The following is a 25,826-nucleotide window of genomic DNA, read 5'->3' as shown; positions in this document are numbered from 1 at the left end:
CGCTCATTCACGAAAGTGCCTGAACAGCGAAGTTCAGTGCATGATGCCGCCGCAGGAATCCGCGATGCACTAGGGTTTCGTAATAGCCAGGAGGTGCTCAATTTTCAAAAATGTAGAAGCAAGCAAGAGACGACTACAGATTTGGCGGATAGGGTCAAAAACAGTAGTTTAGAAAAGGGAAGAAAATTCGCAGTTAATCCGAAGGTACTGAGCACGCTAGTAATTAATGGCTAGGTGACACCTGCCACCACCCTGACACAAAGGGGAGGCTAATAATTATCCACCTATGTCTACTGAATCGAAAGACGATTCGGTAAAGCGGCGCTAATGGATAATTCCGTGCATAAGAAAAGCACAAAGCACGACGGAACGCGACGCCTCCCCTGTTCAGAAAATGGTTGAGGCGAGCATTAAAGCCGCAGGATCACACTGCACGGAACTAAACAGGCAGCGTGTGCGCACGTCACCCCGTTATGAAAGGCAAGGTGCGCGTTAGCGGCGAGCCGACCCAGCGCGACAAACCATTCCGCCAGAGATAAAGCCGCAAAGGTATGCACGCGCGAGCCTCGCCACAAACAGAATGGGAGGAAGAGGGGGGGGGGGGGGGGGCGGTTTGTGTGCGTGAGCCATGTGAGAAACCGGTCGCAACCGGTCAACCAGCCAATGTCAAGGGCGGCGCGGACTGCGTACAAACACGGCAACCGACGACGCCCGCAGGGATGTCTGGCATGCGGGCATGCAAATTTAGCCCGCTCCGAGTGGCAACATCTCTGTGAGGCACGTATCTTTGAACATCATCTTCACAGAGATTCTCGGAGAAGAGAGCTCGCATTCCAGTTCACGCCCTTACGACAGATACAAGAGCCAAAGAGCGTGGAACGGCGCAAAGGGACAAACACGTCCAAAACAAGTCCAAAACACGTCCAAAATACGCTACTACTACTACTACTACTATCCTGCTGCGGATGCAAGCTGCTGGTATGGTGGCGCTGTAATGGTACTGCTAAGAATGACTGCACAAAGAGTGGTACAAATTCAATGATTCACTATTGCAACAGGCGCTGCAATCTGTCTGAGGTGATGTATTTATATTTCGCCGAAACCCATGATGTTAAAAAATTGCGGGAATTTGTGAGTTTCACTTTCACAGCAATAAATGTGTTCGCGGAACAGGTTAGAATCACGTGCTTCGAAACGCTCGTTGGTCGATGATTAATACGCCCTGCATTTTTTCCCGCAAAGTAACGGCTGCCTTTAAAGAGGCATTTCCGGAATGGCTGCACCCACGGTTAGCAAGAATGCGGAAAGGGTGTACAGCGCAGTATATACTAGTATATACCGTATACAGTACACCGTACAGTAGATATGGTAGGTGGGGTTTAACGCTAAAAATGGCTTCGCATGTGCTGAGGGAAGCCGTAGTGGAAGGCCGCGAATTAATTTCACCAAGGCCGCGCGAAAAATCTCCAGAGAAGCAATCTGAATAGGCCACCTAAGTCACGTCACTTCGTGACGTCATCGCAACATACCCACCGTGGTAGGTGGCAGTTCAAATAATGATTGGTCGCGAGAGGTTGCTCGGAGATTGAGCACCCTGGGTCTCACAAGCCCCACCGGTGGGCAGCAACTGCCACCGCAGGGCAGTGGCGCATCAGTCGACCGCCGCAGCACTGCGCCAGGACTAGTATGAGGGCTCCCTGCTATCTTATGAGTGTAAAGCAGAGACTGACCAATTAAGAATATGTGGGCATTAACCAATTAACGCTATCGCGTAATACCCTTAAGGTGGAGCTTAAGTGTACCCTACCGTTCTTTAGTTTCGCCCCTACCGAGATGCGCGAGTCGCGGCAGTGATTCGATCCCGTGACCTCGCGGTCAGTAGCCGGACACCAAAGCACTAAGCCACCGGGGTGGGTTGAACCTGCAGTCACTGTATTAAGTATATTGTTGCTGCGGCTGCTGTTACTGCTACTGTGAAAAGAAAGGCATAAAAACATGTCGGACGATTTAGCGCCAAATGCGAATTAAGTGCGCGAGCACTTCGCTTTTCACTTCGGTTTTCAACATCAAGCCGGGCTTCACACAAAGATTGGCGAAATCATGAAGCGATAGCGTTAATGGGGTAAGGCCGTATACACGAAATTGGTCATTCTCCACTTTACATTCACATGTTCCTGGGAGTCCCCATACCACTCCTGGTGCAGTGGTGCAGCGGTTGAGTGACGCACCACTGCCCTGGGATGGCAGGTGCTGACATCGGTGCTTATGAGATGCAGTTTGCTCTTCACGAGCAACCCCTCGCGGCCAATCGTTAATTTAACAGACGCCCACACCAACAGCCCCAGCAGCGAACCGAACGTTCCGGCAAGCAGCTTTAGCGACGTTTACATGAATGCCACTGAAGTCGACTCCAGCCCACTTTTTGAGGGAAAGTGCAAAAGCGTCGAGGAAGAGAGTAGCGGACGAGTCACGCATTTCCTTCTCAAAAACTGCTCTTCTTTCGATGGAGGCAAAACGCAAAAGGTTCCCGTGTGCTGTGCGATGTCAGTGCACGTTAATGATACCCAGGTCTTCGAAATTATTCCAGAGCCCTCCTTATGGAGGAAAAACGCCAAGGCGCCCGTGTGCTGTGCGATGTCAGTGCACGTTAAAGATCCCCAGGTGGTCGAAATTATTCCGGAGCCCTCCACTACGGCACCTATTCTTCCTTTCTTCTTTCACTCCCTCCTATATCCTTTCCCTTACGGCGCGGTTCAAGTGTCCAAAGATATGAGACAGATACTGCGCCATTTACTTTCCCCCAAATCCAATTATTATTATTATTATTATTATTATTATTATTATTATTATTATTATTATTATTCCGGAGCCCTCCACTACGGAACCTCTTTCTTCTCTGTCCTTCCTCTATTCTTTCCCTTATGGCGCGGTTTAGGTGTCCTCCGCCGAGATGTGAGACAGATACTGCGCCATTTACTTCGACCGACCGACCATCCCCCCAAAAAGGGAACTGGAGTCGACTTCTGACATGTAACTGCGGCTCTAGACGCGTGCGATTCGGTTCGGACGCACACATGCAGTCAGCAAACGGCTGCGCAGAATCCATGGGACAATCAGCCGTTTGAGGAACACCCGACGGAAAAAGCTGCTGAAGAGGGGCCAGCCGTAGTATAGTGACTCCGGCGAGGTTCCGACCACTCTTAACCGCGCGGGAGCATGACGCCAAACAAAGCGAGCTCGCTCGGAGCGGGCCAGCCTTGGGGCGCGTATAGTATGCGCACTCCTCAGACCCGCGTGTTTACGTTTCTCGTCTACCTGAGCCGCTCGGCGGATCGAACGCGGTCACCGACGGGGCGCCGCGAAGAGCGTTGTTTGCGCAACGCGAGACTCGTTTAATTGGCCATTGTGAAGAGAGTGGGTTGGTGTACGGGTGCCGTGCATATACTGCGTACACGGACTCACACGTGCCACGTGTTAAGGTAGCGGCATAAGCGCCGCCGCGCCTTCGGCTCCGCTCACGTGATAGAAAGTCAGCGCCCCCAAAGCCCAGCACACAGTGAAGCACACAGTGAAGCACAGCTGGCATGAAGAACGTATAAGGACGTATAGACGGATTCTAGCTGGAGTGCACCATTCAATGAGTAGTTAAAAACGTCAGAGATCGCTGCGGCTACCCGCACTAGAGGAATGAGAAAGCACTGACGCCTCCTCCACACTCGTTGAATCTCTTTACCCCTCAGAGTCCACTGACCTTTGCTTCTAATTATATAATTAATATATGTCAATCAAACTTTTGTTCAATTAATTATCACTCACCAAGCATATTTCAATCCGTTTCAAACTTTATTTTCACTTCTTTCCTATTTTTCCACTATATTGCCGTCCACGGCTGTTTTCCCGTCCACACACTATATCGACGTCCACGCTATTTCGATGTCTTTTACATTATTTGCTCTAATTAATTAACTAATCATCGTAATCACATCAATTTTTTTTCGCATCATCCTCACATCGTCCTCTATCGATCACAACCTTTCGTTTGATGCCATCTCTTCTGAGAAGGTCACAATCGCCGCGGACACGTTTTGGTGGCGCGCTTTGGCGACACGAACCCGTCGACATAGCCTGGAAATGCTTTCGCATTAATACCGATTTCACGAAACGGCAGGCAGAACACGTCTGTTCCATCTAGAGCCCTGCACGAACGAGGGGCATGCCCGAAAGCTCGGGCAAGGTCCGGGCCTGGCCCCGAAAAAAAATGATGCACCGCCGGGCCCAGGTCGGGCTAGGGCCAGTACACAGAGGGGCTGTGTACGGCTTTGGATTTATTACTACACGGGGAATTACACTTGGGGTATTGTTGCATTTTCTTCACGCGAGAAAAATGAAAAGCAATGCTGTTTTTTTTTATACTGCTTCCCAGAACGTCTTAGAAATGAAGGAAATCCGACGCTAAAATATTGCCATTGGTTTATTACCTACTACTTTCCTGTTGACCAGGAATTAGAAAAGCTAATTTGTAGCGTCACTCAAAGTGCTACGGAAAAGTAACTTTGGATGAGTGCGCCTGGCCGCGTTGAACGATAGAAGAGAAGATAAAAAAAAAGTAGAGCCGATTTAGCTAACTTGGCCAAATACGAAGCATGTGCTCTAGCACGGCGTGTTTCATTTCCCTTTCGTTTCGAGCCTCGGTTTTCAAGGCTAGGCTTCAGGCAAAGATCGGCGGAATCGGTGAGTGGGGACCTTAGTGGTTGCACACTATAAAATTTTGGGAGCACTTAATGCACCTGAAGAGGACACTGCAATAGCAGTGTTCTCTGTAACCGTTGAGCACAGATGAAAAAAAAAAAAACGGGTCGAATGGAACAAACTGCACCTATATTAGTACTCGAAAACGAACCGTTATTCCGTTGTGAGGCCAACTGAGGCGTCTGTTGCTCTGCAGTTACTCTCGTAAGGGAGTAGCGGTTGCTCCCAGAAGCCGAAATAACCTCCGCCACACTTTCCGCCCCTTTCTGGCTTTAAGTGTAACCTCCAAGTCATAAAAGACTGAATGGGCTGCTGGCGTTGGTCCTTTTGAATCTGTGACAGCGTCAACATATCCCCCTCCCCCTCTTCTCTGCCAGCTGAAGAACGTCTGAGAAGTGGTTCTCATCGTTGTTATGACCCAAAACAGCTGTCGAGAAGAGTTTTGGCGCACTGCCCGGAAGGCGGCTTGGCGAGGAACACAGCTCCCAAACGAACAACAGCAAAAAAAAAAGCTTCTGAACCGTTGGAGGACCGCTTTCCCACCAACCATTAAGAAAAAAAACACACAAAGGATGCACAACCGAACCTGCTCCAACGCCAAAAGCCACACGTCTGCAAAAGAACGTCTCATTGCTCTTACAGCGTAATCAATCGTTAACCTCCGCAGCACAGAAGTCGGAACAAGCATTACTGTTTCGAACACTACATATACGTGCACTGTTTTTCAGTGCCCGCTAAAGCGACGGCAGGGCAATGCACCACTTCACTGCAGGGCGATTCTAGGGTGAACATCACCCTAACCCCAGAGCCAGGACGAAATTTTTCTTCAAGTATGAAGTTTCTGTGAAAGCTCAATAGATTTCTTTTGTAGCCGTATTGCTACGTTGGTGGATGTCAGTGAGTAATTACTACCTTATCACGACTCTGTCACGACCGATTCCCGATTCCTAATCGTCATATCCAAAGCATTCTCCCCCCCCCCCCCCCGCCTTTTTTTTTACAGGTCTCACGGGTGGCGGAAGTTTGACGCACGAGTGCAGGGGTCGCTGTATGATTACAGTCTTCAAGGCGTATTCACACATCAGTCATTCCAAAGGAGCTTTTTTTTTCTTTCGGATTCCACAAGTTCATAACTGCAAACTCAAGTTCAAATAGGTTGAACTATAAGCATATGACGGTTTAAAAGACACTCCAGGACAACGAGATGTACGAGAGTTTACTCTTAGATGTACAGCTAAATCCAGGGCGTGAAACCCAAAATTTTTTGGTTTCCTACGGAATAAAAAGTCCTGTCTTTTTCCAGCTGTAATCGTACTAGCCCACACGGCAGCAAACATTCTGCGCAATGTGACAGAAAGAGGGGGGGGGGGGGGGGCTTGATATGTGGTCCTCGAACAAGCTCAGATAATTTATCGTTATCCTTAATTCTTGCGCCTAATTCACGAAGAAATGTCTATTGAGACCGCTGAGAGTGCCGAGAAAAAAAGAAAAAAAAGCAGCCCCTTTATGTCGAGGCCACTGAACAGTCAGTGCGATCAACACGTCACGTCGGGCTGTCGTTGCATCATTGTCATCCGTGCAGCCTGCCAACGCACTTAAGATAGCAAGTGTGAGAGAGAGGCTGGACAATCCCGCCCCCCAACTACATTCCTAGCCTGGCAACAGACGCGTTGTCCGACCCCTCGCGAATGGTGGTATTTCATGGCTATAATCAAACGAGACTACTGCCAGTGAACTGCACACAATTTAAGCTAACGTGAGCAAGTAGCTTCAATCATGTTTTTAGGAAAGGGAGTCCTGGAGGTGTATATTCATCAACCGGTGTTAAATTCACACCAGCCCCAAGTACCTTAGGACTAACGAAATGAAGGTGTTCGCGTTTGAACCCGGGCACGCAGTTCACACAACAAACAAACCCGCCGCTGTAGACATCCACACCTCTACGCACATCACATACAGTGGCTCAGGAAGAACCATCAATTGCGTGCAAAGCAATAGAGAGGAGGGGCCCTTACCAGCATTTCAATGGTCTATCTATATATAGAAAGTCCGATACCTTAGTGGTGAGGGGATTTTACTCTATAATATTAATCTATATTCTGGCTATATATCTGACAGTCACTGAAGCTTCAGTAAGACAGCCACGCATCCCAGCCAGTATTTCCCTTCCTCAAAATTCCCTGAATTAGGCCCCAAAATTCCCTATTTCAGGGCCCTTTATATCTGCAACAGCTTGAAAACTCCGTCAAAACTGGGAAAGGTGAGATCATTTCGGTTCCTAAAATTCCCTCATAACTCCGCAAACGCTCCTTCTTCACTAAATTGCACCCATTAAAATCTCCGAAAAAGGGAAAGACTCCCCGATTGAAATATCACTGATCCCGGCCGGTGTGAAAGTGATTTCACTTTCCGGGGCGTCCGGCCGCTAAAGAAAAGTGGTACAGTGGAGGGCGTCACGCGGACGAAAGAGGGATTTTGGGGCTGGCACTGGTCCCGAACGGTCGGCCACTGAAGGACGGGCGTATCGTGTTCCGCGTTCCGACCTGCGAAGACCAAGCCCGCAGTCCGATCTGCTCCCGCTAAATCTTAATTGTTTTAATTGTTTTTTTTGGGGAGAAAGGAAATGGCGCAGTATCTGTCTCATATATCGTTGGACACCTGAACCGCGCCGTAAGGGAAGGGATGAAGGAGGGAGTGAAAGAAGAAAGAGAAATAGGTGCCGCAGTGGAGGGCTCCGGCATAACTTCGACCACCTGGGGATCTTTAACGTGCACTGACATCGCACAGCACACGGCGCTCAATCTGCCAGCTGCCGTATGCATTTCCATCTGACAAGCCGGCAGCGATAACGACGTTGACGATGGGTAATGATGGATGATTATGATATATCGGTAATGCTGGATAGATTATGATCGGCCGCGAAGCGCGCCCTTTCGATGTTACCACCGCGTTCTAAATAGCCCGTCAAAGTAACACTAGTGTAATTATCCATTTAAAAAAAATTCAGGGGGGCACTTTGCTGACCTAAAGCGCGGTGAGGAGAAAGCCTTTAGCGCGGTGTTGCTGCTTGTGTCAGTGATGCGTGGTTAAGATGTTAAGTACACAATTGTTTGTGAATCAAATACTGGAGACACTGGAGGGCGTTTGGGAGGCATCCGTCTGATTCGACGCCTTTCCACAAACACTCTCCAGCGTCCTAGACAAGGAGAACTACGTATGCGTTGGCAGGAAGTAGCGCAGTCGTTAGCATGCGCGGCTGCGGAACGGAAGGATGGTGGCTCGAATCCCATCGTGCACTCAGATATTTTTCTTATCGAGTTGAAGAGCGTAACGGACGGACGGACGGAAGGACGCGAGCATTAGCCATTAAAGGCTTTCGCCTTAAAATTACACGTTCAGATAGTAATGACACTGAACATTAAGAACCCGGTCTACTGGATTCCTAATAGGACCATGCAAGTGCATTTTTTCTACATGTACCGAGGATTCAAAGTGCCGGAATTCATAACTTTCGTGCTCGAGAATTTGAAGACCGCAGCGTCTTAATTCCTGCTCAAAAGCCATCGAGGTGTAATGAGCGACTTGCAGATTGCCTCCTCAGATGTCCACAAGACTGAACTTCACGTCTACGCCAATTAGGGCCATCCAGCCGCATTCCTTCTGTAATGGAGGCTCGAAGTGCGGGAAACTACGAACTGCTGTCCGCAAGCAGGGAACAAGAAACCCTAGACAATAGTCCTTGAATGACACTCTACATAAAATAACTCTCTACGCGATGTGGATACATCGAAATGTTCAGACCCGATGTTTATAGACTATATGAACATCGATGTCTGCACCCGCTTCATTGGCGACTTCGCGCTCTCCCATTCTTTTCGATCTTCCATCCCTTTCCCAGTGAGGGTAGCTCCACTGCTCACATCTCTACATAAACAATTTTTTTCCCTCAATGCACTACTAATAACCGGTTTTATTGTGCTCTGGTGCCGGTTTCTTAAGATAGAGTATTTTTTTATATTCTGTTTATCGCGATGGCGTCCGCCCTCTGTAAATGCCATTACAGGAGTGACCGCATAAACTCGGAATGTACGATGCCAGTAAACGCCATGAAACCAAGCGTGCAACACACATAAGCTAAAGGCTCAGTACGAAGGACAGAAGAGTTAATCTGCACAGCGGCTCGAATTCTAGTATCGGAAAACGGCATTCCTGTCCCCGTATTGTAACACTGTGCTGCATTATGTAGTACGTTTAGGGGTAACATTGCTCTGCGATTACTCTCACCACCCCGCTATGTAATATCACTTCGGAACGCGGTGAGCGGCGAACAACGCAGCGCACATCAAAAGCGCGTTCCCCACGAAGCTTGCGGTTTGCTGCCCGTTCGTTCGGCGCGGAAGCTATGCTGGCGTCCGTGGCATCGGGTTTGTCGAGAACGATGTGCCGACGAACTACGACTGCAACAAGTCCCTCGCTTTTCGGCAAGGCGCCTGGCAGCGCTTCTACGTGGTTTGCCGCTCCGCGCGTCCGTTTCACCGCACGTAGCAGAGCGATTTGTCTAACGGGCAAGGCGTCGCGCCGAACGGGCGATGGCGTTCCGTGGACTCCCTGGCAGTGCTGCAACACGCTGTCGCGTTCCGATCTTAAAGGCGAAGCTTAAGCGTCCTCCAATGTTTCATCGTCAATGCCAATTTACCAAATGTACGCCGGCGGCCTATGCTCCAGTGCCGTGTTTCGGCCACAACGTCGTGCACGCCGACGCATCTCTCTGACACTACCGCCACACAGCTCAAAGCGCGCATATTAGTTTCATAGTAGCATTAGTTAGTGAAGGAGACGATGTGCAATGCACATCGCGAGAATGTGTTGCAGCGTAATACGAGGATACCCGCCGCGGTGGCTCAGTGGTTAGGGCGCTCGACTACTGATCCGGAGTTCCCGGGTTCGAACCCGACCACAGCGGCTGCGTTTTTATGGAGGAAAAACGCTAAGGCGCCCGTGTGCTGTGCGATGTCAGCGCACGCTAAAGATCCCCAGGTGGTCGAATTATTCCGGAGCCCTCCACTACGGCACCTCTTTCTTCCTTTCTTCTTTCACTCCCTCGTTTATCCCTTCCCTTACGGCGCGGTTCAAGTGTCCAACGATATATGAGACAAATAGTGCGCCATTTCCTTTCCCTAAAAACCAATTATTATTATTATTATTAATACGAGGCGTGATAAGCTGCGTCGATAGCATAATGTTCTCGTGCAGTGGCCGGCGAAGCTCGTCTGTTCGCGCCGCTGCGGGTTCGAATCCCAGTCGCAACGAAATTTAGTTATTTATTTATGGATTGCCCAATGTCACCCCGAAGGTGAACCTTCACACACACACACACACCGGTCAGCCGGTTTGACCTTGCCGAGTACTGCTTCCACATTAGAAATTGCTGAAAAGCTCTGCCCTGAACACGGAAGCGGCAGGACGCGAAACAGAACTGCTATGGTTATTGGCATCGACAATAATACATTACCAATATGAATGACAGTTTAACGCCCGTGCTACAAGACGTTTCAAACGTCTTTGAACCGGATGTCATTCAACTCAAGTGCCACTCACGCGCACCTACACGAAGTTGTATTAAAGGCCTTCGGCTGGAATGACATTCGAGTTCGACGGAGGATCGCGAAGATCACGCGAGACTTTCAAATGCCTTCGATATGCGTTAGCGTGTCTTCGTGCGTTTATTTAGTGCTCTAAGATTTATGAATGCTTATGCGCTTCAAGTTGCGAAATTTTACTCACACAAGACATGCGAGCAGTTTTTTTCTCTAATTATTGGGCCAGTGGTGGCGACAGAACACGGCGGCCACGCAGTTGAAAAAAAAAAAAAAACGCGGCTGTTCCGCGATATCTCACATTCCTAAACTGAAGGCCTTCATGGGATGCGTGCGTTTCCATCACAAATCATGTTCGTAAAAGCCGAGATAACACGAAAAACGAAAGAACGAATGACTACGTCGTCACAGGAAGTGGGGGAGACTATCGTTGTCAAACATTGAAGAAAGACAGATGCCCAGTGCTCCCCCCCCCCCCCCCCCACTAACTTCCCTATTATGTTATTAAGTTAGGCTATTAAATATATGTTATTAAGTTAAATCTATTAAGTTAACTTCCATATCTTTAGTTCTCCACTCTCTCTCTCAAGTACTACTCGCGCGCAAAATAAAGCGCAAAATACAAGTGTTAGCAATGCACCGAACACAGTTACATTATATGTGACAGTTAAACAGGATACAATCCGATAGTTACATTCTGGCGGTCGCCTCAACACGACGGCTTGGTACTGCGAATGTGATCTCGACAAGATAATAATAATTGGTTTTGGGGGAAAGGAAATGACGCAGTATCTATCTCATATATCGTTGGACACCTGAACCGCGCCGCAAGGGAAGGGATAAAGCAGGGAGTGAAAGAAGAAAGGAAGAAGAGGTGCCGTAGTGGAGGGCTCCGGAATAATTTCGACTACCTGGGGATCTTTAACGTGCACTGACATCGCACAGCACACGGGCGCCTTAGCGTTTTTCCTCCACAAAAACGCAGCCGCCGCGGTCGGGTTCGAACCCGGGAACTCCGGATCAGTAATCGAGCGCCCTAACCACTGAGCCACCGCGGGGGGTATCTCGACGAGATCAAAGCGCAGATTCCTATAAACGGGAAGCTTGAAAAAAAAGGCGAGTTCGAATTAACGAAATTTCGCCATACAGTATGTACATGACTAGCCCACCTGCAACACTAACATTCTGCATGTAAAGACAGCAAGTTCGACGGCCCTCACGGTAAACTACATACATGTCCGAATGATTTTTAGTTTATGGGGGTTTAACGTCCCAAACCGACTCAGGCTATGAGGGACCACGCAGTGAAGGGCTCCGAAAATTTCGACCACCTGAGGTTCTTTAACGTGCGCCGACATCGTACAGTAAACGGGCTTCTAGTATTTCGCCTCCATCGAAACGTGACCACCACGGGATCGAACCGGCGTCTTTCGGCTCATCAGCCGAGCTCCGTAAGCACTGAGCCACCGCGGCGACACATGTCCGAATGTAGTTGTCTTTGTAACGTTACACGGTACCACAGTTAACTACATACATGTCCTCCGCATGAAGTTTCTTTTGTAACGTTACAGTGTATTTTCAGTTAAGAGGACATTATATTTAGAGGACGAAAGCTGTCCGTTCGAACAAACCGGACGTTCGAATTAAGCTGGTTCCACTGACGAAGTTTAGAAGACGAAAACTGTCCGTTCGGATTAAGCGGGTTCCCACTGACGAAGTTTAGAAGACGAAAGCTGTCCGTTTGAATAAACTGGACGTTCGAATTAAGAGGGGTTCAAACTGACGAGACAGACACGACCCAGTTCAAAGGATGCCCACACAGTAAACAGCTGCATGCATGCACATGTCAGGCCGAAGCAGCGGGGTGCATGGTGTTCCTCACCTGTACGGTCTTCTGCACGGCCGTGGCGACCACCCCGTCCCCAGTGGGCGTGATGGTGCCCTGGGTGTCGCCGTTGGCCTCGCGCTTGCTCTTGCGTCGCTTAACCTTGTCCTTGGGGGCCGGCGTGATGTCCGCCGACCGCTGCTTGCCCATCTTCTGGCCCATGGCGACAGCCGCGCGATTTCCGCGAGCCTTCACTCACTCACTGCAAAGACAAAGACAGAAGAGAAAATAATTGGAGAGGGATCAGTCGATATCCGTTGATTTATTCGGAGTACCGTATAGGACCTTTGGTGAGGGTCTATGACCCAGTCGCTGTAACGAAACTGCTTATAACTAAATAATCGATATAGCGAAGGAATGACTATTCCCCTTAGAAGCTCGGTCAACACGGTCTGTAACGAAGCTACGGCTATAACGAAGTAATCGCCAGGCCCCTTCAGCTTCGTTATAACGGGGTTCTTATTTCAAACTGGTGTTTCGGGCCACAATACTTATGATGCACAAGTATGATCCCCTTATATTTACGAGCACGCTGTGCGACTTCAGTCGCACGTTAAAGAACCCTAGGTGGTCCAAATTAATCCGGAACCCTCCACTACGGCGCGACTTTCATTCATTTTACCCTCTCCTTCACCTTTTCACGCACGGCGCGGTTCGGGTGCGCACCGTGAAGGGGGAGGCACATACAACCTTTACCTTGCACCGATAGCCTCCAACTATTAAAACATCCTGGACTGTCCACCCCTCCTCTGAGCTGAAGAAGCAAGTGACCGCGATCAGCCGTACTGCACCCGCACTCATGGCCTCCGTGCGTGTATACAGTGACCTACGGGTCCACATCAGTGTGGCATATATGACAACAGATGGCAGCACATTTTCGACACATGCCGATCCCGGTCTACGTGGTCATCGTGGTACACGGCCACCGTGGTTAATTAACGTTCGTACTGGTTACTGTGCAAACGCGGATAAAACGTACTATGCACCTTTCAAAATTTATCCTCCTAGGCTTAGCCATACTGCCACTGGGCGTTGAGAGCAGCGTTCAGAGTGCCATATTTCACAAAGACAGCGTACTGCGCATGCGTGTTAAATACAATGTACAGGAGCCCAAATATTTAAACACCTTGCTCGAGCGCCGACGTTTCTGTGCGCCAGCGTTTATGACGTAGAGCCGAATTGCAAACAGGCTGAGGCTGAGCTGATGCTACCACCGCCCCCCTCCCCATAAAAAATTAAACAATATTACTTACGAGCCTGACAATTAATGCGTGCACCGCGCCTTAGTTTTTTAGCAACATCGCCTTATGACTTTCCATTAGATCCATTTCTTGCCTCTTTAAGAATATGTAGAATATGTGGGGTATTTTGATAGCTGTTGCCAACTGCCGTGAGCACGGCCTGTAGAGCAGCTTAACTTGAAACGAGATTACACAACGCCCTTATAGTTTCGGGGCCACGCTGAAGCTGCAAAGATTAGATCTCGGAAGTACGCATAGCGTTGATAACTGCCCTTTCTACAGATGAAAAAAGCGTTTACATCAGGAAGTAACCAAACAGGGATCCATGCTCTCTGGCTTATCTCTGAGACTACACGCGTTAAGCCTATCTTTTGGCGTTACAGCATTGTTTTTTCGGAACATAAAATACGACCAAAATCATAGGCCTACTCCCGCTCCCATCTCGTCTCAAGTGCGCTAATAAGGGATGAAGTCATTTAGACGGAGCAGTGCAGCAGACGATGGAGCCAGCTGTTCGCGCACAGTGAGCATGCACCTGTTTACAACTCGGCTCCACTGCATGGCACTGACGCACTGAATTGTCGCCTCTCGCGCAACGTGGTTAAATACTGGAGCGCCTGTACTTTGTCAGTCAAGTTTATAAACAACGAAAAATATCGTATCGCCGTCGATAAATTCTCCATCCCAGAAGTGGGCAAGGAGTATGGAAGTTTACACTTTGTTATTTGCTTTTTTTTAGCATTGGACAAACCAAAGGGCACAGGTGTTCTCAACAAACAAAAACAATTATTATGATAGCAGGTGCAAATTACAATATTGTGGTAAGGAGGGCCATTATGATGTGATGATGCTGATGGATATTTACGGCGCAAGGACATCTGTGGCCAAGGAGCGCCGTGGAACAAGGTCTTTTACTTCTACTCAAGGTGGGGTCCGGGACCCGTTTCCCAAGAATTTCACCCTAAAGAAGCCTAGCACTAGGCAGGCGAAAGCATGTACCCGTTTTATCACGGGTGGGTGCCCGGCGGCACTGGGGATCGAACCCCGCACCTCCCGCATGCGAGGCGAATGACCATAATTTACCGAAGTCTAGCGACGGAACATTGTAATAGTAGCTTTAATAATAATAGTAAATTGGTTTTTCGTGAAAAGAAGTGGCACAGTATCTGTCTCACACCTCGGCGGACCCCTGAACAACGCCGTAAGGGAAGGGACAAATGGGGGGGGGATCGAAGCCATGTAAAATACGCTACAGGCAGCATGTCGCCATAAAAGTTGCGCTTATGCGGCGGGAATTTGATTGTGAAACGTTAAAAAGAAAGAGATAAGGAAGCGCATTCCACTTTCCCCCTCTCCATACATGACCGCCTGAAGTAAGAGTGGAGGGAGCAAGACTTCTTTCTCCCCTCCTCCTACAGTGAGCGAACGATGACCTACAGAGGCACAGGTGCTGCCACCTCTCGATTGAAGCGGCAGGTACGAAATTGCCAACCCCCGGAAGGTTCCACGAGACGGCGTTGCGAGCGCTTTCTTTCGGCGACGTCCCGAGGCACGGCACAGGTTTCGATCATTTGTTGACTGCCTTTCGCCCCCTTCACATTACCCTCACGGCGTGGTTCGGGCGTCCACCTAACGCGACATAGTTACCGTGTGTTTCCTTACTTTGTAATTTAACCTAACACCAATGGTAGCAATGAAGTTGCTCTCGCTCGGTAGGGCTAGCACAGGCTGGTAGGTTGAAATTTTTTTTTTTTTTGAGGAATGCAAATGGCGAAGTAACTGTGTCGCTTCTCGGTGGCCACCTCAACCGCGCCGCGAGAGAAGGCGGGAGTGAAAGAATAAAGAGAGGAGGAAGGTTTGGTTTATGGGGGTTTAACGTCCCAAAGCGACTCGGGCTATGAGGGACGCCGTAGTGAAGGGCTCCGGAAATTTCGAACACCCGAGGTTCCTTAGCGTGCACCGACTTCGCACAGTACACGGGCTTCTAGAATTTCGCCTCCATTGAAATCCGACCCCGCGGCCGGGATCGAACCCGCGTCTTTCGGGTCAGTAGCTGAGCGCCACACAGAAAGAAGTGCTCGAATGGAGGGTGGCGGTGGTGGACACAACTTGGTACGAATTTTATATATAACGAAGCGTGAGTGGTGCCCTCCGTCCTAGACCCATGGAGGCTGCTGCCGCTCGGGCCCTGAGGTTCGGCTGCTCGTCGAGGTGCGAGCTGGGCAGCACCTCCGCGCACTGCTCATGTGCCGGGAATTGTATTTTCCACAACGTTTCTTTTTTACATGCCTAAACTGTGATGTAAACTTGAGTGTTCTCCGAAGAGGGCTATGTGTGATGGCTAGTGCTGATTAGTGCCACTGATCAGCAGTACAAATTAAAAAAAAAGAAATATTTCCCTATGAACCTTGGTTTCGGTGACTGTTAGCTTCCTTCCTATATGTACATAGTTGGAAGTATCTTGTACGTTAACTAAGGTCAGGGTATTTGTATATAATTGTCGCTACTTTGCAGTGCTGTAATTCGACCACCTGAGGAAAAATTGGTAAAATTTAAAATCGGTTCTTGGGGAAAGAGAATGGCGCAGTATCTGTCTCCGATATCGGCGAACACCTGAACCGAGCCTGAAGGGAAGAGATAAAGGAAGGAACAGGTACCGTAGTGGAGGGCTCCGGAATAATTTCGACCACCTGGGGATCTTTAACGTGCACTGACATCGCACAGCACACGGGCGCCTTAGTGTTTCGCTTCCATCGAACCCCAGTACACCGGATAAGTAGCCGAACGCCTAACCACTGAGCCACCGCGACGGGTTGGTGTTTTAACGTTCCCTGAAGCCACAAGGGCGCGTTTTGCCTCTATCGCCGCGGACATGTTCGAGCACGGGTGCATGAACTATTGAAACGCACTACGTTTCCCGACGCTTTTTACCAAATTCGGGTACAACGACGACATTGACATATTTCTGTCTGCAATTAATCGCCAGGTGCATTACAATGTGCTAGCCGCCAAACAGTTGAACATTGCATAAATAAATCGAACAAACAGCGCGCGACCTACTTCTGCAGGCGCTGTACGTGATGGCGGTTAGGCTTTTTCAGTAACAATCCGCAGCTGGATCTTTTCGCTCAAACATGACTTTCAGCACGTGTTCTTCAAATTACGGCCTTGCAGCATCCTTCTTTTATGTAAGGTCCTTTAAATTTGACCACATCGGCCAGCAAACGCACGAAGTATTGCTAAATTGCTTTTGGGGAAACGAAGAAGGCATCAGCATTTGTCTGACCTCTCGGTGGACACCTCAACCTCGCCTTTAAGGAATGAATGAAAGAAGCGCGAAAGAGGCACCGTAGTGGAGAGAGCTCAGAAATATGAACGCGATAGCGTTAAGGTTACCCGCCGCGGTGGCTCAGGGTAGTGCGGTGGTGGTGGTTTTATTAAAAATAATAGTAAAAAGGAAGGAAAAGATTTTTGCTAGCCCCGGCATCTGCCATCGATACTGAAGCACCTGAGCTGGGGCAGCGGAAATAAAGGATAGCAGGCAGAATGGAGAAATGAAATGAAAGAGGTGAGGGGACAGGAAGAGAGGATAGGGGGAGAAGTAATATGTACAAACTATTTACACAATAAGAAATGTGTCCAGGTTGTGCGCGTGATTAGTTCATTTTAGAGGAATTAAATCACACACGCGCACAGCACTGTGTTGGTTACAACTGGAGTGGGGGCGTCCAGTTATTAATCGTTCAAGGTAGAACTCGCGGAGCGTTCGGTCAATGACCAATTACAAACTGCAATGACCAATTACAAACTCTAATTTTTTTAATTACCATCAGGCCGACGGCTTTTCGACCGATCGAGCTGTATACGCTGTCGCTGCTGCTGTTCTTGCTGATAGGAAGAAAGAAAAGGAAAGTGCACGGGCCTGCCTACTAGCTCAAGCCGAACCACGCTCGCTGCAGCGTGCTAGAAGTAGGAGTGGTCAGTGCACGCTAAAGATCCCCAGGTGGTCGAAATTATTCCGGAGCCCTCCACTACGGCACCTCTATCTTCCTTTCTTCTTTCACTCCCTCCTTTACCCTTCCCTTACGGCGCGGTTCAGGTGTCCGCCGATATATGACAGATACTGCGACATTTCCTTTCCCCCAAAACCAATTATTATTATTATTATTATTAGCATAGGAGAGCAAAGATAGAAAGAAAAGGCGCGCGCTATTAGGCCCCGTGCCGATCCCGGATGCAGTGCAATACCGGGCCGATCCGTGCCAGAGTGCTTCAAGCACACCGCCATAATCCAAAAATAAGAATATCTTGGGTCCAAGGACCCGCAGCAGATATTAAATCAGGTATCAGGTCGGTAAAAGAGGCGCCGTAGTGGAGGGCACCGGATTAAATTAGACCACGCGCACTGACATCGCAAGGTCGATAAAAGAGGCACCGGAGTGGAGGGCACCGGATTAAATTAGACCACGCGCGCTGACATCGCAAGGTAGGTAAAAGAGGCACCGTAGTGGAGGGCACCGGATTAAATTAGACCACGCTCACTGACATCGCAAGGTCGGTAAAAGAGGCGCCATAGTGGAGGGCACCGGATTAAATTAGATCACGCGCACAGACATCGCAAGGTCGGTAAAAGAGGCGTCGTAGTGGAGGGCACCGGATTAAATTAGACCACGCGCATTGACATCGCAAGGTCGTAAAAGAGGCGCCGTAGTGGAGGGCACTGGATTAAATTAGACCACGCTCACTGACATCGCAAGGTCGGTAAGAGGCGCCGTAGTGGAGGGCACCGGATTGAATTAGACCACGTGCACAGACATCGCAAGGTCGGTAAAAGAGGCGCCGTAGAGGAGGGCACCGGATTAAATTAGACCACGCGCATTGACATCGCAAGGTCGTAAAAGAGGCGCCGTAGTGGAGGGCACTGGATTAAATTAGACCACGCTCACTGACATCGCAAGGTCGGTAAAAGAGGCACCGTAGTGGAGAGCACCGGATTAAATTAGACTACGCTCACTGACATCGCAAGGTCGGTAAAAGAGGCGCCGTAGTGGAGGGCACCGGATTAAATTAGACCACGCACACTGACATCGCAAGGTCGGTAAAAGAGGCGCCGTAGTGGAGGGCACCGGATTAAATTAGACCCCGCGCACTGACATTGCACAGCACCCAACTTCTGAAGCAAGGCGAAACCCCTGCTCGGACGGAAAGAACACGAACACGTGTCTAACAGTGTGTCACTGTGCCCGCGACGCGCCGTGCCTTCACCCTCCCAGCACTCCCGTTTCGCCGAGCACATTTAGGTTCTTTTAGCCGCGCTCTCGCCGCGTGCAGCTGCTGCTGCCTGCGGAAATGAGGCAGACTGCACTGGCTGCCTCGTTTCCAGCTCTCCGGTGCAGACGTGTGCACACGCGCTGCAGGCACAGCATTGAGGCTGATGCGCCTACCCAGGTTGAACCCGACCGCGGCGGCTGCGTTTCGATGGAGGCGAAACGCAAAGGCGCCCGTGTGCTGTGCGATGTCAGTGCACGTTAAAGATCCCCAGGTGGTCTAAATTATTCCGGAGCCCTCCACTACGGCAGCTCTTTCTTCCTTTCTTCTTTCACTCCCTCGTTTATCCTTTCCTTTACGGCGCGGTTCAGGTGTCCAACGATATATGAGACAGATACTGCGCGATTTCCTTTCCCCCAAGACTAATTATTATTATTATTATTGCTTCCCAGGCAGTAACAATAATACAGGCAGATAGTAACAGAAGCAAATGGAGTTGAACCTGGTTATAACGAAGTTGAAAGGTCCCTGCGATTACTTCGTTATAGCCGTTGCTTCGCTATAGCCGACACTGACCGAGAATCCATGGGAAATCGTCATTCCTTCGTTACATCCCTTGTACAGCGTTCCTTATAACGAGGTTCGACTGTACAAAAAGAATAACAGTACCAATATTCTTAGTATTATTATTGAGCACTTTTATATTTCAGTTTTTATGCTTTCCATGCCTGATTTTACACACTACGAGAAGATTAAACAGAAGCCACGTTCCACTAAAATAACGGGCAAAGCATGTTCCAGCCAAGCTATTACGAAGGGAACGACCTTTCGCACCTACATCCTGAAAAAGCAGCGACATGCCGCAACTGCTAATCAAGCATGTCAATTTCATCTCTATTCAGAATAAGGACATTGAGGCATTTTTACTGCCGTTATCCTGACGCATCGCCACCACCTGCGGTTCTTTAATGTGCACTATAATATTGCACAGTACACGGGCATCTAGAATTTCGCCCCCGCCGAAATGCGACCACCGCGGCAGGGATCGAACCGGCGTCTTTCGAGTCAGCAGGCGAGCATCGTAACCAATGAGCCACCGCGGCGGCTCCAAACCCCTCGTGTATACACGGTGAACTTTTTCGAAGTATATATATAATTGGTTTTTGGGGAAAGGAAATGGCGCAGCATCTGTCTCGTATATCGTTGGACACCTGAACCACGCCGTAAGGGAAGGGATAAAGGAGGGACTGAGAGAATTAAGAAAGAAAGAGGTGCCGTAGTGGAGGGCTCCGGAATAATTTCGACCACCTGACCTGGGGATCTTGAACGTGCACTGACATCGCACAGCACACGGGCGCCTTAAGCATGTAAACAACACAGGACACAGCTGACGCGGCCTGAACACGCAACAACTGCTACCCTAACAAACACATAGCGTCGAATACATACAGCGCCGACAGATGGGCTCATAGACAGGTTGCCCTGGAAAAACTGCGGCCTTCAAAAACAAAAATAAAACAAGCAACATCGCGATGGAAGTACATAAGTTAGCATATGCCGCCGGTGAGCTCGCGTATTAACCCAAGAAACCATCATATCTAGTCCGCGGAACGCGTGTGAGAGAGAGAGAGATTGAGAAACTGGTGTAGTTGCTTGACGCATGAGAAAATCAGACGGCGAAGCGTGATGCATAATATTTGGCCCGCGCATGCATGCAGTTTGAGCAGGAATGTATGCGGTAAATACCAGAATACAATAATAATAATATTAATCTTAATAATAATAATAATAATTGGTTTTTGGGGAAGGAAATGGCGCAGTATCTGTCTCATATATCGTTGGACACCTGAACCGTGCCGTAAGGGAAGGGATAAAGGAGGCAGTGAAAGTAGAAAGGAAGAGGTGCCGTAGTGGAGGGCTCCGGAATAATTTCTACCACCTGGGGATCTTTCACGTGCACTGACATCGCACAGCACACGGGCGCCTTGGCGTTTTTCCTCCATAAAAACGCAGCCGCCGCGATCGGGTTCGAACCCGGGAACTCCGGATCAGTAGTCGAGCGCCCTTTTTCAATACCTTACTCGTGGTGTCAAAAGCTAGGCGCGCGAGTTAAATGCGGAAAAATTCGCTAAATCGAACCAGCCAGGCATTTGCTGCGCATGCGCAACTGACAGCGCGCCTCCGCTATGCTAAAGACTCCTCCATTGTCGGTTCGAACGCTCCGCGTCTCCTGTTTGGATTATCTCTCGTGTGAATGCTTTTCAGGAGGCAGACAGTGTAGTCGGACTCGTCGTGACGTCACGGGCTCGTCCGCGAGCTCGTGTGAATGAAGAATCGCAGACGCGTGACTTACACCCCGTTCGGTCTCTGTACAGTCGAACTCCAACGTCGCCTTATTTGGGCATATAACGTAACGCCTCTTGCAGCCGCAGGGCGCAATCCCGCTATCACCGTAAACCGTTGTCCGCACGGAGAACACATGCACCATGCACAGCGGATCTCGGAGGCTTAATAAATTATATTTTCTCGGCGATAAGTAAGTTCAATTTTTGCTGCCGGCTAGCGTCAACAGAGCCAGAAAGTTCCTGAGAATCAATTTTTGCAGAGCAAAATAACTTGGCAGCGGCTTACCTTGGCTAACCCTGGAATACAGCGAAAAGCAAGCACGCCTGCTAAGCGTCTGAGGATCGTCCATGGCAGCTCCGCTACACGCTCGCGACCAGAGGTGGGCATTTGACCTCAGAAATCTCAACCTCACCTCAACCTGAAGAATTTGCCGACCTCACTCAGCCTCAACCTCATCGGTTGAGGTTGAGGTCTCATTAGACGCCCTCACCTCACTTTTCCTGAGGCCACTGCTGACCTCACTCAACCTCAACCTCAAATTGTGGGGTTGAGGTCGGCTGCTCGACCTCATAAAACAAACGAAAAACAAAACAAAGAAGTTTTTCAGTTAGAAACAATTCTGAGAATACTGTGAGACAGGAAAACCAACATGCTGGTGGTATTATTTAATAAGGTATGTACAGACACTATTCATGTGCACGCAATAGGAGAAGCTTATAATCTGGGATGAACCCTCAGAGAGTATATGGCCTGCGGGCAGGGGTGTCCCATACGCGGTTACCACCAGTACGTCGGTGAGTACTTTATATGTGTCAATATTTGGCAACCTGCTTCGTGCATACTTGTTCGTATTGGAAGCCTCTCGCTCATTCACGCACGAACCGGCAATTGACAAACACAGCCCTTCTGCACCATCTACCAGAAATTGGGAGGAGGGGGAGGTATTCATGATACTCCTTTAAGGCTTGAGAATAGTTACCGAATATAATGAAACTGGTCGTCGATATACTTTCCAATGCGACGGTTATGCAGACACATACCAGTATATTTCGATTTTTTAGCTCAATCTGGCATAGCGAGAATGCTCTTCTCAGGCCTCTTTACGTTGCCTTCGAAAACACTTAACAAGCTGCGACCGTAGTACACCAACAGAGGCATGTTGTATTTATGTCTGTGCAGAAGCGAGCGGCTTCTTTTATTAATGCGAAAGCATTAGATGGCGCACTTTCAAGGTCATATTCGGAAAACAGTCCGCAAGAAACGGCGCCATACGACGTCACGAGCCGAAGAGTTACGTGACGAATACGATGACGTCACATAATTAATTAACGGTACTTTATACAATTACGTAACGATAAGACTAATTAGTGCTGTCATCATGTAAGTATGACGTCATACCAGGTCACGTGACAGCTAGGTAATATGCCATCTAACCTAGCCACGTGACGACGCTGTAATATGACATCACATCTACTCTCGAGACAACGATGTAATTTCTCGTCATACCAGGCCTCCATACACCCCCATTTCAAGATCCATATGGATCCCACATTACTACACATGCGCACATGACGCATTACAAAGAGTGCCAGTCCACATTAATGACATTCGGATCGTCCAGCAGGTAAACACGCCAGTTCTCATGTATGATATACTGCAAAGATCATGCAACGACACATGCCTTTGACTCTCGAGATGATGGCGATGATGATGATTTTAACAGTGTATCCTTATGAGCCCGGGGAAGTCTGATATACCACTACGAAATTAAAAGTTGCCAGAATATTTATTAAATATTGTCCATTACCCAGGAACCGAATACAATTATTGTGCGGGAAATTAGGAATACCAGCAGCTGATAGTTAAGGATAACGTGCTAATGTTATTGGGAAGCAAAGACCCTCCTCCATTTCCGCCACTTCCAGGTGGCGATGGTAATGGTTTCGAAATCCTTGGAATTCTCCGATGACTCGGTGAACCCGCTGCATTTTGAAAGAAAGGGCTAGATTACGTCTTCGAACACTGTGCCAACCATTAAATTTACACAGGTGAAAGCAACTGGCCTAGAGTGGGGAGCGTGAACCGCTCTCTCTGTAGAAAGCACCATGGCTCTCCGCTCAAATTTCCCCGCAGCGAAATCTTTTTCCGAGCACCCCCCGCCTCATAACACCCCCCCCCCCCTTCCCCTCCCCACCGGGAGAAAAAAAAACGCGTAAGTACTCATACGCCTCAACAGAATTTTGTGTACCATTTCGTCAACCAATCTGAAACAAAGTGCTTTAAGTCAATCACTTGTTTCCTTCAATACTGAACTAATCAATGGTACGCCAGTATCCTCGACGTTTTTTTTACCAACGAGCACCGCGCGAGCATTCTGCGAAGCCGTTTAAGGTGAACGATGGGTCTCTGCAAAATAGTTAAAGGAAAGATAACGTGTAGTGCCTGGCCGTCTGCAAGGCAGGCCGCCAACCTAACTGATCCCATACGAGAAAAAAAAAAGAGAATGAATAAAAACAGACAAAAAATCACACACTAAAACAGAAGCAAACAACAGTGTGCCCCATTAAACGTCATGTCAGAAGGTTTGAAACGGCGACTCAGCAGCACAGCGCCAGCACGTAATCAGTTCTATTCACACATCTTCATTTAAAATAAAGTAAAACGAATCAGCTACCACATCACCATACATTCATTATAGTTTTGCATTTTTCCGCCGCTGCAACACCGCTATGCTGGCGCGTTCGCCTCGTGTTGCGGTGTTTCGACATAATAAGCGAATTTCCGAGAAGGAACAAGGAACCGGAGACCAAAAGAGAGGTTATTCGGAAGGATAAAAAAGTGAAATTATATTTGCATCTGCTTGAATTACGGAACGGGAATATACAGAGTTAGTGCGAGATTCGAAAGGGGAAGTCGCCGATCAAAAGCTTCGACGGTGTTATATAGGTTTTTCAGGCTTCGTACTTTTTTAATTAAATCTGCAGGTGCCCTTGTTAGCAACCACCTGAATCACATTTTCTCGCCTGTGCCGACTTCTCCAGTTTCTGTTTAGTCAGCTTGTAATGTACAGCGGGATCCCCTTTACTCGACTGCAAGGCAAGAGCCATGACGTCAGCGCCGTCAACGATCATGAACACGAAGCAGTCTTGCTGGGGCCATCGGCGCGTCGGCGAATTTATTGCGTGCTGGTTGGAGTGAACTTATTTGTTTTGCGGCATCAAACAAAGCTACCTCGGGTCAACGTGGGTTACGTGCTTAGCGCGCTCCCGGGAGTTTGAGCCGACCGGCAGGCTGCCGGGTGCTGCGCCAGTGGGGCAAGGGGGAGGGAGAGTGGCGTGCTGTGACAGTAACACTCCTTCCGGGAAGACCAGAGGGGTGCGTCTTCCTCTAGGCTCGGATTGAACGGACATCACGGCGCAGCACTGGAAGCTAAGAGGGAACTGTGGAATCCGATTGTCCAAACAGGGGAAACCGAACACCAAGCGTCATTGCATGAACACTGCGGTGATGCGCTGCAACTCCGCTTCGGAAGCGGCACTCGTCGGAGTAAGACGTGGCAACTGCAAAAAGTCTCGACCTCAAAATTTCGACCTCACTGAATGACGACCTCACTCAACCTCAAAACTCAGGCATGAGGTTGAGGTCTCATTTGCTGGCCTCACTCAGAAAATTTTGAGCCGTCCCGGACCTTACCTCAACCTCACCTCACGATGTGAGGTTGAGGTCATTTTGAGGTTGAGGTCGACCTCATGAGATTGCCCACCTCTGCTCGCGACAGCCATTCTATACATACACAGACGACAACGTGGCTATGACGTGGTATCGAATGGCCTTACGACACCCCCCCCATCGGATGTCATCACGTGGCTCCACATCACCCCATCCGATGTTCTTAAGGTCAAAGGTAAGCCCAAAGGCTACCCAATGTCAAAGGCCAGAGGTCAACTTAAGGTCAAGGGTTATACACCATAACTGTACCACATATGGTCACACATGGCTAACGTGGTTGGGCTGAAGGTCGTTCAAGGTCGCTCTCCGGCTTACGCGACGACTGCTTTACCTAGCGTAGCGAAGCTTTTTCGCTGCATAATTTGATGGAGCATTTCCTCAGTGTCCCTTTAAAAAAGAACCAAGTGCTTGTTACAAGCTCCTAACCGGCGCATACTAACTCCGCCAGATACAGTGGGAGGAACCAATGAGCCGGGAGAGGAACGGGTGCAGTTATACGGTGCAATAGGCGGCGGTGATGAGCGCCACAGGCAGGATGCGTGAGTCACCACTTGGGAGCTCCCCCCCCCCCCCCCCCGTCTCCTACATTACCCTCCCTCCTCGAATCTCCCCGTTTTTGTGCGGCTGCGATGAGACGACACAACGCCGGAAAGAGGAGCCCACGCGACGGGCGCCTTTGAACGCCCCGACCCTCCTTCACAAAGGACGGTGGTGACCTCCTTCCCCGCATCTGCACCGCACAGTATGCGTCATGCTCGGCAAAAGGTCGGGATGCCTTAACCGAAATATATTTTTCGAGTATGGGTTCGATCAACGCCAAAGATCGAATACTGACAGGTACCCGGCTCTTATAGGAATATAGACAACAAATTTTTGTCTTTGTGTTTCCTTGTTTCAAACGAGGATGATGAATTTTTATGGCGCAAGGGCTCCCGTGGCCAAGGAGCGCCGTGGAACAAGGTTTTTTACTTCTACTCAATGTGGGGTTCGGGACCCGTTTCCCAAGCATTT

At 49.2% G+C, this 25,826-nt stretch overlaps 1 protein-coding gene across 1 annotated transcript in view; it reads right to left on the bottom strand.

Annotated features, from left to right (window-relative positions):
• Positions 1-25,826, bottom strand: part of LOC144104437 (uncharacterized) — a 135,050-nt gene that overhangs the window by 25,429 nt on the left and 83,795 nt on the right. The window contains exon 2 of the mRNA XM_077637425.1: positions 12,229-12,433. Within this exon, the coding sequence (XP_077493551.1) occupies positions 12,229-12,393 (165 nt within the window). The 5' untranslated portion in view covers positions 12,394-12,433. The remainder of the gene's footprint in view (positions 1-12,228; positions 12,434-25,826) is intronic.

This window comes from Amblyomma americanum, chromosome 9 (assembly GCF_052857255.1).
Source record: "Amblyomma americanum isolate KBUSLIRL-KWMA chromosome 9, ASM5285725v1, whole genome shotgun sequence".
NCBI classification, from domain to species: Eukaryota; Metazoa; Arthropoda; class Arachnida; order Ixodida; family Ixodidae; genus Amblyomma; species Amblyomma americanum.
The sequence above is the reverse complement of the archived record's forward strand: the minus strand, read 5'-3'. Positions and strand labels throughout refer to the sequence as shown.